This window comes from Geotrypetes seraphini, chromosome 8 (assembly GCF_902459505.1).
Source record: "Geotrypetes seraphini chromosome 8, aGeoSer1.1, whole genome shotgun sequence".
NCBI classification, from domain to species: domain Eukaryota; kingdom Metazoa; phylum Chordata; class Amphibia; order Gymnophiona; family Dermophiidae; genus Geotrypetes; species Geotrypetes seraphini.
Window position 1 is genome coordinate 52971925 of NC_047091.1, and position 18360 is coordinate 52990284.

The window sequence follows — 18360 nt, forward strand, 5'->3', positions numbered from 1 at the left end:
AACCTGAACTAAAACTCCTAGGAGTTACAATAGACAGATGTTGCACAATGCAGTCCCAAATCAACAAGACGACCCAGAAAGCTTTTCTAACCATGAGAAATCTACGTAAAATCAGAAAATTCTTCAACCCAGCACAATTCAGACTAATTGTCCAATCCCTAGTCTTAGGTCTGCTGGACTACTGTAACTCCCTCTATCTTCCTTGTCCAGCCACTATGATAAAAAGACTCCAGACCATACAAAACACCGCCCTCAGACTGATCTACTCACTCAGAAAATATGATCACATAACAACTGCCTTCTTAGACTCCCACTGGTTACCCATACAAGCACGAATTCAATTCAAATTCCACTGCCTATTATTCAAAGCGTTACACGGCACCTCCCCTTCCTACCTAAACAACCGCTTAAACCAGATCTCCACCTCAAGACACAGAAGAACCCCGAACCCTTTTGCCTTTCCCCCACTCAAAGGCACACTACGCAAGAAAATGTTTGACAACCTTCTGGCAACACAAGCAGCAAAACTCAACCATTCCATCTCCAATCTGCTGACAACATCGGACGACTTCAAAACATTCCGAAAAGAAATCAAAACCCTGCTTTTCAAAAAATGCATTCAAATATCTTAACCCTTCTTCACCTACCTCAAGATATCACTTCCCCAAATAACCCACCTAAACACCGTCCAAGCAAACAGACCCCTAAAATAGATGGTAATCTTACCTACTCTAACTATATTCTCTTTGTCTATATCACACAGTTTGGCACTATCATTTTACTATCCAACCCCTAAATCCCCTTAGGAATCTATCCAGCTATCTCTCCTCTGACAAAAAAAAAAAATTGTATCTTCACTGGAAAATGTCCAGTCAAATCTTTTGTAATCCGCCTTGAACTGCAAGGTATAGGCGGAATAGAAATCCGTAATGTAATGTAATGTCTTTGATTTTGTCTTTGGGGGTTGCTAGGAAGAATTTTGTTTTGTCCGGGTTTAGTTTTAGTCTGTAGGATAACATTCAGTGTTCTATCTGGTTGAGTATGCTTGAAAGGGAGGTGAGGAGCTCTGATGTGAAACTGGTTAGCGGGATGACTATAGTGATGTCATCTGCGTAGATAAAAAATTTGAGCTTGAGGCTTTGCAGAAGATTTCCTAGGGAGGCGAGGTAGACATTGAACAGGGTGGGGGACAGGGGGGAGCCCTGTGGCACGCCACAGGAGTTATCCCAGCTGTATGAGAAAGCGTCGTTTTTAAATACCCTGTATGATCTGTTTCGTAGGAACCCGTGGAACCAGTTAAGGACCTGGCCAGAGATGCCTATGTAGGCGAGGCAGTCTAGGAGAATGTTGTGGACGGCCAGGTCGAATGCACTACTCAGGTCGAGTTGTACAATCAAGGCGCTGGAGCCCTGGCTGAAGAGTGTGTGAAGGTGATCTAGGAGAGAGGCTATGATGGTTTTGGTGCTGTGGTCGGAGCGAAAGCCTGATTGATTGTCATTTAGGATATTGAATTTTTCTAGGTATGTGGTAAGTTCGGCATTTACCAACCCTTCTGCTAAAAATGGCCCTCAATGAATCTTTGCAGTAATACCTTCAGAGATTTAAGTTTCATGTGAATTTTGGATTTCACTTCTTCCCATGGCAAAATAATTCTGGACTCTTTGGACATTTGCTTCCTAAAAAAAGAAGATATAAAATGCAGTGGTTTACCAAGGGGGAAGTTAGGAGGAGGATCTAGATTCTAGAAGGTCAATAAACAAAAGCACGGGGTCATTGGGATGTGGGTATGTTGAGGGGCAGAAGCACAAATGTACACATTGGTCCTTGGTGACGGAGACCCACAGTACCACTGATAAAGCACAGTTACTTACCGTAACAGGTGTTATCCAGGGACAGCAGGCATATATTCTCACATGTGGGTGGGTGACGTCATCTACGGAGCCCCAGCGCGGACAGCTTTTCAAGCAAACTTGATTGAAGTTTCAAGTTTGCTACACTGCACCACGCATGTGCATGCCTTCTTGCCCACTAGAGGGCGCATCCCCACCTCGTGATCCTCAGTTCCATAACAAGCAAAGAAGCCATCCCCGGGGAGGTGGGTGGGTTGTGAGAATATATGCCTGCTGTCCCTGGATAACACCTGTTACGGTAAGTAACTGTGCTTTATCCCAGGACAAGCAGGCATGATATTCTCACATGTGGGTGACCTCCAAGCCAACCAAAAAAGGGCAGGTGGGAGGATGGCAATTTAGGAAAACAGGTTACGTAACACCGACTGGCCAAACCGGCCGTCACTTCTGGACAAAGTATCCAGACAGTAGTGGGAGGTGAACGTATGAACCGAAGACCAAGTGGCAGCTTTACATATGTCCTCCACAGTAGTAGACCGGAGGAAAGCAACAGAAGCTGCCATAGCCCTGACCTTATGCCCCGTGACTCGACCATGGAGCGTGAGACCAGCCTGAGCGTAGCAAAAAGAAATACAAGCAGCTAGCCAGTTGGACAAGGTGCGCTTGGAAACAGGATGTCCCAGCCGATTTGGATCAAAGGACAAAAATAATTGAGGAACCTTCCGATAAGACTTGGTACGTTGGAGATAAAAAGCCAACGCCCTCTTACAGTCCAGCGTGTGAAGTGCCGCCTCACCAGGATGAGAGTGGGGGGGGGCTTCGGGAAGAACACCGGAAGGACAATAGACTGATTGAGGTGGAAATCAGACACAACCTTAGGTAGAAATTTGGGATGGGTGCGAAGAACCACCTTGTCATGATGGAACACAGTAAAGGGCGGGTCCGCAACCAAAGCCTGAAGCTCACTAATTCGACGAGCAGACGTGAGCGCAAGTAAAAAGATCAAGTGAGAAACTTAGGAAGAGACTTGTCAATTGGCTCAAAGGGAGGTTTCATCAGCTGAGCCAAGACCACATTCAGATCCCAAACTACAGGAGGAGGTTTCAGCGGAGGATTAACATTAACTAAACCCCTCATGAAACGAACCACCAGAGGATGAAGAGAGAGAGAACGACCCTCTAGATGCCGATGGAAGGCAGCAATAGCACTGAGATGCACCTGGATGGAAGTTGTCTTCAGCCCAGACTTGGATAAATGTAGCAAATATTCCAGAACCGAGGATATCGGAACCAAACTCGGGTCCAGATGGTGCGAGGCACACCAGGATGAAAATCTGGTCCACTTCTGGGAATAACAAAGCCGAGTCGAGGTCTTGCGCGAGGCTTCCAATACCTCTCTGACCTCCGAAGTCAGGGGGAAAGGAACCAAGCCGTCAGATGTAAAGACTGAAGATTGGGATGCAACAGCAAACCCCGACTCTGAGACAGCAGAGAGGGAAAAACTGGCAGAAGTAGAGGCTCCCTGGCACTGAGTTGAAGGAGCAGGGAAAACCAGTGCTGACGAGGCCAACGTGGCGCTATGAGAATCATAGTGGCTCTGGATGACTTGAGATGAACCAACGTCCTCATTATTAGAGAAGGAAGGCATCTGCCTCGAGACGGTCCTGGGAGAACATCCGGGAACAATAGAGGGGCAGTTTGCGAGTCTCCGGGGAAGCAAAGAGATCCACCTGAGGGGTCCCCCAGCGGTCGAAGACCTCGCGCAGGACTCTGGAGTTTAGCGACCACTCGTGCGGCTGGAGAAGACGACTGAGTTTGTCTGCGAGACAATTCTTTTCTCCCTGGATGTAAACCGCACGTAGGAAGATGTTCTGGGAGACCGCCCATTGCCAAAGGCGCAGGGCTTCCTGGCACAAGGCCCAAGAACCCGTTCCCCCTTGTTTGTTTACATAATACATCGCCACCTGGTTGTCCGTGCGTACGAGGACTACCTGGTCTTGGAGTAGGTGGCTGAACGCTCGAGCCGCCAGGAAAATGGCACGAAGCTCCAACACATTGATGTGACAAAGACGGTCCTCCGCCGACCATAGACCCTGGGTCCGCAGACCGTCGAGATGAGCCCCCCACGCGTACTCCGAAGAATCCGTGGTCAGGACCTTGCGATGCGGCGGAACGAGAAAGAGCAAACCCCCTGAAAGATTGGAAGAGTTTGTCCACCAACGGAGCGAGCGTCTCAAAGAGGGAGTCACCCTTATCGGGCAAGAGAGTGGATCGCACTCCTGACGCCATTGGGAGGCCAAGGTCCACTGAGGAAGCCTCATGTGCAATCGGGCGAACGGAGTGACATGGACCGTCGACGCCATGTGGCCCAGGAGCACCAACATGCGATGAGCAGAAACTGCGGGCATCAGCGAAACCTGGCGACTCAATCGAAGCAGTGCCTGCATCCGAGGAGGAGGGAGGAAGGAACGGAGGCGAACCGTGTCCAGCACGGCTCCGATAAACTGAATGGATTGAGTCGGGCTCAACTGAGACTTGGGGAAGTTCACCTCGAACCCCAGACGTTGAAGGAAGATGATAGTCTGTCGGGTCGCTGAGATAACCCCCTCCCTGGTGGAGGCCTTGATCAGCCAATCGTCCAGGTAGGGGAAGACCTGCAGCCCTTGCGACCTCAGGGCTGCCGCAACCACCACCATACACTTCGTGAAGACTCGAGGGGACGAAGCCAGGCCAAATGGGAGGACCCGATATTGAAGGTGCAAATCCCCCACCTGGAATCGTAAATACTTGCGGAAAGCGGGATGTACCGGAACATGAGTGTAGGCTTCCTTCAAGTCTAGGGAGCACATCCAATCCCCTTCCTCCAACAGAGGGTATAAAACCGGAAGTGACAACATCCGGAACTTCTCCCGGACCAGGAATTTGTTGAGTTTCCGGAGGTCCAAAATGGGGTGTAAGTCCCCTATCTTCTTTGGGACCAAAAAGTAACGGGAGTAAAACCCCGTTCCCCGTTGGTCTGGGGGCACTGGTTCCACTGCCCGTAAGCTCAACAAGGCCCTGGCCTCCAGAAGGAGAAGGGGAAGTTGGCTGCGGTTGCACGGACACATTCCGGGGGGATGGTACGGCGGCGTAGCTGAGAAATTCAGCGAGTAGCCCTCGGAGATGATCCGGAGCACCCATGCGTCGGATGTTATCTCTGTCCAGGCCACAGAGAAGGACCTGAGACGGCCTCCGATTGGGAGGGGGTCCCGTGATATTGCGGAGGGGGCCCGCCCCCATCCGCACAGCCCGTCAAAAGGACGGAGCCGGCTTGGACACTCCCTGCGCCGAAGGTTTCGGCTGTCCCCCTCTACCCTGTTGGGGAGGGCGCCGGGCCGGAGGTCTAGAAAACGCAGGAGTAGACTTCTGCGGGTATCTCCTCGGGGGCGGCCGGAAAGATTTTTGCGGCGGGGCACGCGGTTTAGCACGGACCAAGGAGGCCAAGGAGCGCTCCTGTTCCGACAAACGTTTGGTCGCCGCCTCCAAGGATTCATCAAATAATTCTGAACCCACGCATGGTAAATTTGCCAGGCGTTCCTGTAGGTTAGAATCCATATCGAGGGTACGGAGCCAGGCCAGCCGGCGCATAGCCACCGCAAAGGCCGAGACCCTCGAAGCAAGCTCAAACGCGTCGTACACAGCGTGGAACAGGTACAGTCGCAGTTGAGACAAGTTGGACATGAATGTGGCAAACCCCTCTCGATGGGAAGCAGGCATGACCTCCCGATACTGAGGTAGGTCCTTCACCATGCTACGCAAATAGGATGAAAACGTAAATGCGTAGTTGAGGACCCTGATGGCCATAAGGGAATTAGAGTAGAGGCGACGACCAAACTTGTCTAGGGTCCTCCCCTCCCTTCCGGGCGGGACCGCCGCCGAGACTCTGGATGGCTGAGTCTTCTTAAGCGCCGACTCCACAATCAACGACTGGTGTGAGAGTTGAGGCTTATCGAACCCTTTAGATGGAATGGTCCGGTATTTGGACTCCATCTTCGACGGCACCGCAGTTGTTGTAAGAGGGGAGTCCAAGTTCTTAAGGAAGGTTTGATGTAGGACTTTATTCAGGGGAAGGCGAGGGGTTTCCCTCGGGGGAGTAGGAAGGTCCTGCTCCTCTAAGAACTCTTTGGTATATTGAGAACCCGCCATTAAGTCAAGCCCCAAGGCTTGTGCCATATCCTGCACAAACCTGGAGAAGGAGGAGGTTCTGGCGGGCGGCGAGGGGGTTCGAGATCTCCCCGCCGAACAGAAGGGGGAAGCCTCGCGGGAATACCGCGGTTCCCTGCCAGACCCCGATCCCCAAGAGGCCACATCGAGCGACCTCGAAGGGGTTGGGGAACGCCTGCGCCCCGAAGAACCCTTGGGGGAAACCCCGGGGGTACGAGGCACCGAGGCGCGCCCCCTCCGTCTCGGGGAAGAGTCTCTCGAACCCCCTCTCGCGGGGGAACGAAACAGGCGTGGGTTGTCAAGGCGGAGCTCCGAGACACGCAAGGTCTCGCCCTCGAGCAGCGAAGAGCGACCACGTCTCCGATGAGAACCCCGAGAACGTTTGGGTTTCCTCGGATGATGCCTCGCCCGAGGCCGGCCCGCGGGCGAGGAGCCCCGGGAAGAACTCGAGGGAGAGGACGAGGATATCCTCCTGACCCGACGCACCTTGTCCTTAGGCCTAACGGTCCTCTCAGGCTGGGCCTCCGAGGTCGAAGTCGAGGGCAAGGTCGGGGTCGAGGTCGGGGCGGGACCGGCCCCCGAAGTCGAGGGCACCGAGACCAAGGCCGCCGAGGCCTGGGCCGTCGAGACCGGCGCAGTCGAGGCCGAAGCCTGCTGCAGCTGCTCGATGGCTCCTGACAGCTCTGAGGTAATCAACGCTCGGAGCAAGTCTTGGAAGGTCGGGATCCCCATCATGGCCGGTAGGTCCGAGGCCGGGGGGTGCTCCCTGGAGGGCGACCTCGGTCTCGAGTATTCCCTCGGGGCACTAGATTTGCCAACCCTGGGCTGGGCCGAAGCCGACCCACCCGCTGACGAGGAGCCCGAGGATGGCTTCTTCGCCGAGCCTGGAGCTGAGGAGGGAAGCGGGGACTTACCCGAGGTAGGCTTTGTCGGAGCAGCAGGCTTCGATGAAGTCGAGGGACGTGGCTAGGGCGAGGATCCCGAGGCCGAGGTCGAGGCCGGGGCCGAAGCCGAGGCCGACGTCGAGGCCTTCCCCGCCGCGGGGTCCGCAGAGAAGAGCTCCGCCATCCGGGCACGGCGTCGGCGGAGCGCTCTGGACTGAAAAGTGGAGCACCTCTCACAGGAGTCAGTGGGGTGCTCCGGGCCCAAGCAAATCAAGCACCACCGGTGCGGATCGGTAATTGACAGCAACCGATCACACCGGGTGCATTTCTTAAAGCCCGTCAAGGGACGGGACATGAAAAAGAAAAGGGGCCGGGAACGAACGACGTCCCGCGGCCGCGGCTCCCGGGAGCCCCCGGGGCCGAACGGAAGAAATAACTTTTTTTTTTTTTTGACAATAAACGACGGTACTAGTAGAAAAAACAACAAATAAAGCACAGCGACCGAGCTAACTAACCCAGACGCGGTGTCAGAAGGCAGAAAAACAGGAGCTCAATTTCCACAGGGCTTCTGGCTCCGCAGAAAAAACTGAACTGAGGACCACGAGGTGGGGATGCGCCCTCTAGTGGGCAAGAAGGCATGCACATGCGTGGTGCAGTGTAGCAAACTTGAAACTTCAATCAAGTTTGCTTGAAAAGCTGTCCGCGCTGTCCGTAGATGACGTCACCCACCCACATGTGAGAATATCATGCCTGCTTGTCCTGGGATAAAATACATTTATAACCTGACATTGTTCTTCTCCTGTCCAGCTACTGTAAATCAAACCAAAGGTTTAATTTGTTATCATCCAAGTATTGTTCCACCATTTTGTATCTTCCCCAGTGTGCCTGCTTTGGTCATTACAATAATAGTCATTGAACAATGACCACACGTTTCTATCTTCAGCCCTGCCAACCTGTGGAATGGTATACCCACCCTGAGGACCCAACCAAATCTTTCTGCATGATCATGCATAGAACCACAGGCATCAACTTTTTGAAATGATTGGGGGTGCCAAATACAACACAAATTTCTCCTTCCTGAATATAATGAAGGAGCTTGCTTAATATTGGCGGTGCTCCACTCCCACTGGCATTCACAGAGCTGGTTCCTATGCATAGAACTGACACTGGGCCAACCCTCAAAACACTTAGCTGTGAGTTATGCTCAAATATAACTACATATAAATTAGCCTCTTTTACTTCTTCCCCTTTTGGATGCTTGGACTTCCTAGAAAACCAACCTTTTAGAAGATCTTTAAATATGCAGCTGGTTCTGCTTAGTAAATCCTTCAGTCAATGACTACGTCTCTTCCTCTTTTGTCATGAAAATGTGGAGTTTCAGTTGGCTAAACAAGGAAGACCCAGATTGCCAAGGGGAACCAGAGGAAACAGCATGGAAGTTCCAAGTTTATGAGGAACTGAATAAAAAATAAGTTGAAAACAAAGGTTATGACATGAGACAGAAAGATTAAAATATGAGCTTCTTTTTTAATTTTATTGCAACTTCACTTGGCCACCACAATGCTTTCATTTCATACAGGGGTCCTTCCTTGAAGCCACAGATATCTCGGCTAGGCCTCCCAGTAACTCAGTGGTACTTGATAAGATGTAGTTTGGTTGTTCCCAATCAAGTTTCAAGTTTATTAGGTTTCTTACGCCTATCAAGGTTATCTAAGCGGTTTTATAATCAGGTACTCAAGCATTTTCTCTACCTTGGATAACGGCGGATTATAAGTGTTAATAAACCTGAATCTAACACACTGCCACTGTGAGGTAAAATAATTAGAATATGGGAATATGCTAAATAGCCTTGGTTCTTTCTCACCTGGATGTCTGCCGTGAATGGAACCTTCCTTAACTCTCTGAACTGTTATTCACATAAGGCTCCAGACTTGTAGATCTGAATATAAAGTTCAGAAATCACATCTGTTAAAAAAATGTGAAAGTACTGTACACACACACATGCAAGGATCAACACAATCTTGTGGGCCTATAGCCTAAAAACAGGAAATCAGAGGCAACTTTCAAAGGGATTTCTTCATGTATATGATTTTTGATCTATGCAAAACCCTGCTTTAAATTTTCTCTCCCCTTCTGTAGAGCAATGGCGTAGGATTTAGGGTGGGACTGGGCCAGCTGATGTACACCCAGGAAATACCAACAGAAAAGAGATCCCCCAGGCACTTGCTAGCCAGATTTGTACAAAGTCCCTGCCCCCTCCCCTGAGTCTCCCTTTAAAAGCAGGCTCATCAGTGTCTGCAGCCTTACAAACTATGCAGATAATAAAACAATTGTTTTGTGTTTTTCACATCATGTACTTTCATCTTCTGCTTTCTGACTACTTTCCTTGTTTTTCTTTCCATATTACTTTTATTTCTATGAATTTCCACCTTCTCTAGCCCTCTGAACTCCCATTTTACTTCTCTCCACCTTTCTTTTCTTTTTCCATCAAAAACACTTCACGCTTCTTACCCTTTGTTTCTGATTTATTTTTAAATCTAACCTTGCTATTCCTAGCTTATCAATAACAACAACAATTTATTATTTCTATAGTGCTACCAGGCATACGCAGTGCTGTTCATTGTACATGCACGGGATGATCCCTGCTCAGAAGAGCTTACAATCTAATTATCTCTTCATTGTAGTATCCCAAGCCTCTGTTTCCAGTACCTACTTCCACACAGTCATTTTTCGTTAATCCCAGTTATCTCCCTTCATTCTCTTACTCTCTACCAGCCTTCCATCTTTCTGTCTCTCTCCTGCCCCCTCTGGCTCTTTCCCCTCCCTTCTCGTTATCACTGTAACCTTTTTCCTTTCTGCCCTATTTGTCATTCCCAGACTTCTTCAGTCATTTGCTCTCTCTGACCTTTACCCTAGCCCTTGTGTACCTTCTCAGGGCCATTGGAAGGAATGGATAAGATGGAAACCTGCTCTTGGCACCAGGCCATCACTGTTACTATGGCAACTGCAGAACTAAACTCTTGCACAGCCAATCATGGGTGGCTGCATCATTAAAGATGGACAGGGCTGCAGGCTACCCATTAACATTGCGGCATCTTCTTGCCCTTCCGCCCTTTCTTGTGAAGTGTGATTTAAAGCACTGATAGCTCTTGGAGTCTCTCTGTCGCGACCTGAGGAAGGTGGCTCTGGCTTCTGAAAACTAGTCAAAAAGAGGGTAATTCTATAACAGGTTGCCTAGGATAAGAGGGTAAGCAGACACCATTTCAAGCCTATTCTATAATGAAAAACAGACGTCCATTTTTCTGTATACAAGATACTAGCACAAGTGGCAGAAAACATACTTATATTTAAAACACAATCACTTACACCAGCCCAATGACTGATATAAATGCTTGCACCTAGGTTTTAGATAGAATTTCCACCCCCCTCCCCCCCTGATATTCAGCTGGCGGTGGTCAGCATTTTTTTAAAACAATGTTTGCTGCTGGATAGATTATGTTCTTGTATCCCAGTCATTATTCTCATGGGTTATCTCTTCTGCAATTGGTCCACAGGCAATTTTTGACCATGCGCTTGTGTTTATTGATATGGAAATGGGCAGTAGAGGATGGCGTTTTCCAGCTTACTTGCATGATGACCCTCATTTTCAGCAGAATTTAGTGGAGCGTTGGGCAGCTTCTGAACATTTTAATTCTGAACATGTTGACGATCCGATTCTTTATTGGGAAGCCTCCAAGGCGGTACTTCGTGAGGATGTCATTGCTTATGTCACTGCCCAGAATTGCCAAATTGCTGCTACAATTATTTCACTGGAGCATCAGTTTCAAAGAATCAATGCATCTGTCTGAATGGGATACTAAACAGGGACGAAGGTTGCTCACTATCTGGCAGCCCTTTTTGGACGACCTGACTCCACATGCCCACAGCAGTGTCTTTGTTGCTTGTCTCTGATTTGCTTTTCCCAGCTATTTTCTTACATGTTTTGGGATGGGGGGGAGGGGCAGGTTAAACACTGCAACTGTTGATATTCGTGACACTATCTCTGCTTCTTGCTGTTGATGTATGGCCCCTTTTTTCTGTGTTGCATTGTTATCTTGGATTATTTTCTTGACTTTAATAATCATGATTGAAAAAAAACAAAACAAAACATTAAAATGACAAAAAAAAAGCAGATTCTTTTCTTCAAATGCCGACTAATAAATGACAAAAATGTAGGAACAAACAGATGAGTTTTTAACTGTTTCTTAAACTGAAACCAGTTAGTCCAATTAAAGGTATCACTTTATTTTCCATTTTTTGTTTTGTTTTTATTTATTAATCTTTAACCTTTCCCTATCGTGTGTCCCGCTGATGGGACATTCCAAAAATGTCATTGCCATCGTATGTCCCATGGCATGGGACATACAGTACACGACAGGAACACAAAATATTTGAATTTACAGACTTATGACTTATTTACATTATGTTTACAATAGCCGTAAATGATAACGGTGAATAATACAAACTTTGCTAAAATAATTACGATTGGAACCAGCGTAACGTAAAATTTATTACGCTAGGAAAAGGTTAAAGTAGACTAACTTGATGACTACGACTCGACTTTATGGCTACAACTGTCATTTGCTGCTCCTTAGAAGTTGCTGCCCAGCATCCTTGCACTTTTTATATAGTCGGTAGCAGCAGATCTGGCTGTTTTTAGCAATTCTGCAAAATGAAAAAGATATATTTGCATGGAAGAGTAGAAAGAGAGAGGAATGTAAGTATTGTAAACTTATGCATCAGCTGACAGCATTTTGATGTCTTTGCATCCTATGCTGTTTGGGGACATATATGGATTTCCTCTGGATGTAAGCTAGACCTGTTCTTTGACATCTGCAACTCAGTTTTGGTTGTTGACCTGCACATCCTTTAAACACAGGCAAGATGTCACCTTTCCTGCCAAAAGTGCATGCTGACCCTGGACTGACACAGCTTGCATTTCACCACAGCTGTTTCATGAATAACATAGCATAACAATTTATTTCTATACCTCATATATACATTCAAAATGGTTTACAAATATTTTAAAAACCCGGACAATCCCGGCAAACTATAAGCGTACAATTTACAACAAAAAATAAAAAGTCAAAGAACAAGAAACATGCTAAACAAATGTCTTCAGCCTGCATCTAAAATGCATGTAAGGGGAACCCACAATCATAAGAAAAAGATCTAGCCCAAAACGGGCAGCAGAAAAAGCAAGCAGGCACTCCACAACAGATGGTCGTTTCCTACTCTTAATAACTGGGTATGCAAAAGGATTTACTGATGATATAAAATAACAAGACGCTGAAAAATCAAAATGGGCCTGAGGCCATTCAGTATCTTCACCAGGAAATGCCAAATTTAAAAAGCATTCAAGCCCCCATTGGGAGCCAATGAAGCTTCTGATAAAAAGATCTAACGTGATTATGTTTCTGCTGGGTAAAAAAAAAAAAAAAAAGACAGATGGCTGTAGCAGGAAGATGTTTAAAATGCTTCTTAGGTAGAGTTGCTAGATTTCCTCATTAAAAAAAGAGGACATGTGGCCCTGCCCCATTCTGCCCCCAGCCCCAGCCCTACATGAACCTTGTCTCTTCTTCCCCAAGCTCAGGGCTGTGTCTGGATAGGGTTGCCAGATTTTCCAATCAGAAAATCCAGACCCTAGACCTGCCCCCAGGCACACTCAGTTCTGCCCATCCCCTGCTCTAGCCCCACCCCCCACTGCCTGCTTTTCAAAACCTGGACAAGTCCTCAAAAGGAGGACATGTCTGGGGAAATCTGGACATCTGGAGGGTCTCCAAGCATGCACAGATGCAACATGATGACATCATGTGCATGTGTGTGACATCATCGCATTGCATCCACACATGCTCGGAGGCTCTCCTGATGTGGCATTGAGTTTGTGGCATTTTAAAACCCAGACAAACTGCTGGGTTTTGGAAATCCATCCGGGCTCCCGAACAGTCCTTTAAAAAGAGGACGTCTGGATTATCCTGGACGTCTGATAACCCTATTCTTTGGGCCACCCAAGTAAATAAAACTACAATAATCTAATTTACTCAACATAAGAACATAAGAGATGCCGCTGCTGGGTCAGGCCAGTGGTCCATCGTGCCCAGCAGTCTGCTCACGCGGTGGCCCTCTGGTCAAAGACCAGCACCCTAACTGAGACTAGCCCTACCAGCGCACGTTCTTGTTCAACAGAAACTTGTCTAACTTTGTCTTGAATCCTTGGAGGGTGTTTTCCCCTATAACAGCCTCTGGAAGGGCGTTCCAGATTTCTACCACTCTCTGGGTGAAGAAGAACTTCCTTACGTTTGTACGGAATCTATCCCCTTTCAACTTTAGAGAGTGCCCTCTTGTTCTCCCTACCTTGGAGAGGGTGAACAACCTGTCTTTATCTACTAAGTCTATTCCCTTCATTATCTTGAATGTTTTGATCATGTCTCCTCTAAGTCTCCTCTTTTCAAGGGAGAAGAGGCCCAGTTTCTCTAATCTTTCGCTGTACGGCAGCTCCTCCAACCCCTTAACCATTTTAGTCGCTCTTCTCTGGACCTTTTTGAGTAATACCGTGTCCTTCTTCATGTACGGTGACCAGTGCTGGACGTAGTACTCCAGGTGAGGGTGCACCATGGCCCGGTACAGCGGCATGATAACCTTCCCTGATCTGTTCATGATCCCCTTCTTTATCATTCCTAGCATTCTGTTTGCCCTTTTCACCACCTCTGCACATTGCGTAGAAGGCTTCATCGACTTGTCGATCAGAACTCCCAAGTCCCTTTCCTAGGAGGTCTTTCCATGTACCGCCCCAGACATCCTGTACTCTTGCTTGAGATTTTTGTTACCAACATGCATCACTTTACACCAATGATTGTGTCAAATTAGGTATGAATTTTGCATTTTAAAATTTTAGTTATAAAACAACAGCAGGGAAACTAAATGGCATTTACATTTTCTATTGTTCAATTTCTTGAAGATTTATAAAAGAACATTTTACTTATACAGTGGAATGTCTTCTGAACTGACTATTGCAGAAAAGCTCTTTTAAAGAAGTTAGAAATGACAAACAAACCTTTCGTAATGAATTCATTCTAATAGCAGAAGCCTTCACAGTGTCTCGTGAAGGTTGAAATTTCATGGTCTGTTTCCCAGCCTCTTAGTACAACAGAAGCTAAATCTGCCTGATTAATTCTATTTGTGAGCTTTCATGCGGAAAGGAAAAAAAATGTTGAATCTGAGCCAGGGTTTGGTACCGACAAAAGAAAGGTGGCATGATTTGGTGTGGCACTCAGCATTTGTGCCAGTCTTCTGATACCAGAAGGCAAGGCAGTAACATAGTAACATAGTAGATGACGGCAGATAAAGACCCGAATGGTCCATCCAGTCTGCCCAACCTGATTCAATTTAAATTTTTTATTTTTTTCTTCTTAGCTATTTCTGGGCAAGAATCCAAAGTTTTACCCTGTACACATCATGGCGGAATGACCAGCAGCCTTATTGTTTCTTCTGTTGACTTTCTGGGGGTCGATGTAATAAACCTTCCATTATAGTCATACACTAAAAGCCAGTACACAGTTTTGTAACACATGTGTAAAGAAAACATTTTCCCCCACATCCTATAAATGTCACCCAAATTTTGATGCAGATCTCCGATCCATGTGCACACTAATTAGTTAATGAACCTTTAACAATTATTGCTGTTAACTGGGAGTAATTTGAATTTATGCATGGGTCTGCCTGTGAGCTATTCTATAACACTGCGCTCCTAAATTGTTTCACGTGCAACTCAAAAGAGGGCATGGCCATAAAGGGGCATGTACGGGTCAGAGGCGTTCCCAAAATTTTGGTGTGGTGGTGTAGAATACCGAAGTTAAAAACATAAGAACATAACACAAGAATTGCCATACTGGGACAGACTGACAGTCTATCAAGCCCAGTATCCAAAGGTGGCCAACCCAGGTCCCAAGTACCTGGCTAGATCCCAAGTAGTAAAACAGATTTTATGCTGCTTGTCCAAGGGATAAGCTGTGTATTTCCCCAAGCCATCTCAATAATGGACTATGGACTTCTCTTTTAGGAAATTATCCAAACCTTATTAAAACCCTGCTAAGCTAACTGATTTCACCACATTCTCCAGCAACGAATTCCAGAGTTTAATTACACGTTTGAAGAAATATTTCTCTGTTTGTTTTAAATGTACTACTTAGTAGCTTCATTGCATGCCTCCTAGTATTTTTGGAAAGAGTAAACAAGCAATTCACATCTACTCTTTCTACTCCACTCAGTATATTATAGTCCTCTATCATATCACCCCTGAGCCATCTCTTCTCCAAGCTGAAGAGCCCTAGCCGCTTTAACTTTTCCTCATAGGGAAGTTGTCCCATCACTTTTATCATTTCGGCACCCTTCTCTTTACTTTTTCTAATTCCGCTATATCTTTTTTGAGATACCGCAACCAGAACTGCACACAGTATTCAAGGTGTGGCCCATCTTGTGCACCAGGATTTACACTATGATTCAGCAGGAGAAAGTCCTCATTTCTAAAGTTGAGCAGGGGAATCAGTGCTCAGCTGGGTGCCCTCTTTATAGAATAGGACTTAATGCGGATTCTTCCCAGTACCTAACTTTGGGTGCCATTGATTAATCTGGGCATTTGTGTCCCAGTGCAGTAACCAATAGTATGTAAGTGCACAAACGTGGAAGAGCACGCTGGAAGTATGCACACACAGGTATGCACTAGCAGCAGTTCTATTTTGTGCACAAACATTTGGATTGTGATATATGCCCTTTTATTATTCTGAGCTTAGACATAAGAACATAAGAATAGCCTTTCTGGGTCAGACCAATGGTCCATCAAGCCCAGTAGCCTGTTCTGACTAGGCCAATCCTGGTCACTAGGACCAGGTCAAATCCCAAGGAGTACCAACATTCCATGCTACCGATCCAGGGCAAGTAATGGCTTCCCCCATATCTTTCTGAATAACAGACTATGGACTTTTCCTCCAGGAAATTGTCCAAACCTTTCTTAAAACAAGCTACACTATCCGCTCTTACCACTATATCTGGCAATGCGTTCCAGAGCTTAACTATTCTCTGAGCGAAAGTATTTCCCTATAATTTCATCGAGTGTCCCCTAATCTTTGTAATTTCTGACAGAATGAAAAATTGATCCACTTGTACCTGTTCTACTCCACTCAGGATTTTGTAGACTTCAATCATATCTCCCCTCTCTTTCCAAGCTGAAGAGCCCTAACTTTTTTAGTCTTTCCTCATACGAGAGGAGTTCCAACCCCTTTATCATCTTGGCCGCTCTTCTTTGAACCTTTTCTAGTGTCGCCATATCTTTCTTGAGATCAGGAGACCAGGATTGAACACAATATTCCAGGTGAGGTCGCACCATGGAGCGATACAGAGGCATTATAACATTCTTAGTCTTGTCAGCCATCCCTTTTTGGGGGTAAATATTCAGCTGGTGATGGTCAGTGTTTCTTGGTTACCACAGGCATTATTCCTGAATGCTCAATGCTGGACCATGTCCAGACACTGACACTGAATATCTGGAAATGTGCAATTGGAAATTAGCACATATACATAAGAGTTGCCATACTGGAACAGATCAAAGGTCCATCAAGCCCACTGTTTCCAACAGTGGCCAACCCAGATCACAAGTACCTGGCAAGATCCCAAAAAGTAAAACAGATTTTATGCTGCTTATCCTAGGAATAAGCAGTGGATTTCCCCAAGTCCATCTTAGTAATGGCTTTTGGACATTTCTTTTAGGAAGTTATTTTTTAAACCCTGATAAGCTACCAGCTTTCACCAGTCCATAACTACTCATTATTGCCAATTAGTACCAGTAACATTGATTATAGCTAATAATTGGTCATAAATGCCAATTAGCAGCTCATTAGCTTATTAGTTATATGTGTAACTGGCCTTACTCTGTTGCATGCACAACTTTAAAGAATTAGGAGTATGTAAATTCGTCCTAGTCAAAAACACCTAGAATTGGACATGGGCGGGGTCAGCAAAGTAATAACTTACATTAACATACCTTCGTTATCCAGTGCCTTATCAACCAGCGTCTCTAACCCCATATCAACCCACATCACAGCTAAGATGCCAAAAAGGTGGAATTGTGGAGTTTGGAGAAGTAGTGGATGGATGGGCCTGGGACAGGAGCAACAAGAAAGAAGGGCTGGATTAAGGAGCCGTGCAGTGACTTTCTGTGCTCTACTCCAGGCTCCCCCTCTCTTTTGTATAATTCTCTGCAGGCTGCTTGGAAGGGAGGGGCTCCTGCTGTCCTGGAGTCTGGAAAAAAATGTTGGAACTGCATTCCAGGTTATTCTCTCTAAAATTAAGCCCTGTTTGCAGATCTCCACTTTGACTGAAAGGAACTTGGGGCTCCTTTTAAGGCTTTATCGCACACGACTTTTTATCACGCGCTAACCCCTGCGCTAGCCGAAAAACTATCGCCTGCTCAAGAGGAGGCGGTAGCGGCTAGCGTGGCCGGCAGTTTAGCGCGCGCTATTTCGCGCGTTAAACCACTAACACGGCTTCGTAAAAGGAGCCCTTGGTGTATTATCTATAGATCTGCATCAATTATCCTTTTTTTTACAATTCCTTTCAGAGTGGCTGAACTCTAGGGCTAGATTCACTAAATCCCCCCTTATTTTTCCGATCCAGTTCAGATCTGTGTCCAAGTCTTGCCGGGCGACCGATCCACTAAAGGTGCCCCATGCAAATTACCTGATCGGACACACGCCCACAAGCGATCCCACGGATTGCTGAAGACTGATCACGACACATGTGCAAACCATCATTGTTGGCTATAGATGCTATCCATGCATGCGCTTGCTCTCCTGCACAAGCACAAGCAAGGTCAAAACAAAGGGGGAGGGGTGGCATAGGAGGTTGCAGCTCCCGAAAGGAATCAAATATTAAACAGCGCTTTCAGAACACGCTTTAAACCCGCCCCAACTCTCCTACTCTCTGCCGACCTACTCTGCAGTGCGAGCCTGTGGTTTTAACCTGCGGGTTTAAAGCGGGGCTGCACTGCGGGTTAAAAACACGGGCTCGCAGAGAGGCACGGCAGCAAAGAGCAGGGAGACAAGGCAGAAGAGAGCAGGACAGTCAGCAAGGACGTGAGCAGTCGCTGAAGTTTGGATTGGCCAGCCCAATCAGTGATCCTGCTTCTCTTTAGTGAATCGAGGCCCTTCCTACTTTGCATGCTGTTTCCCCTCATTTGAATGGGCAGATTAGATCAGGAGGAAGGTTAGTGAATTGGGATGAGGTCACAAACTGGTCGGGACACGATCGGTGGGCTTAGTGAATCTAGCTCCCCCCCTCCCCCCATTTCCATAGCTTAAGGATTTATTTGTGATCTTTCAAACATGTTTATCT

The 18360-nt window shown here is 46.9% G+C and overlaps 1 protein-coding gene across 3 annotated transcripts in view; it reads right to left on the bottom strand.

Annotated features, from left to right (window-relative positions):
- The window catches only part of WDR87 (WD repeat domain 87), a 103580-nt gene that overhangs the window by 69102 nt on the left and 16118 nt on the right, over positions 1-18360 (bottom strand). For 2 of the 3 annotated variants that reach the window (XM_033957271.1, XM_033957270.1), the window contains 3 exons: positions 8801-8875; positions 8217-8393; positions 1592-1676 (listed from right to left, as the gene is read on the bottom strand). In XM_033957271.1, coding sequence (XP_033813162.1) covers positions 1592-1669 — 78 coding nt within the window. In that variant the 5' untranslated portion in view covers positions 1670-1676; positions 8217-8393; positions 8801-8875. The remainder of the gene's footprint in view (positions 1-1591; positions 1677-8216; positions 8394-8800; positions 8876-18360) is intronic. The other variant, XM_033957272.1, reaches the window with a different exon arrangement.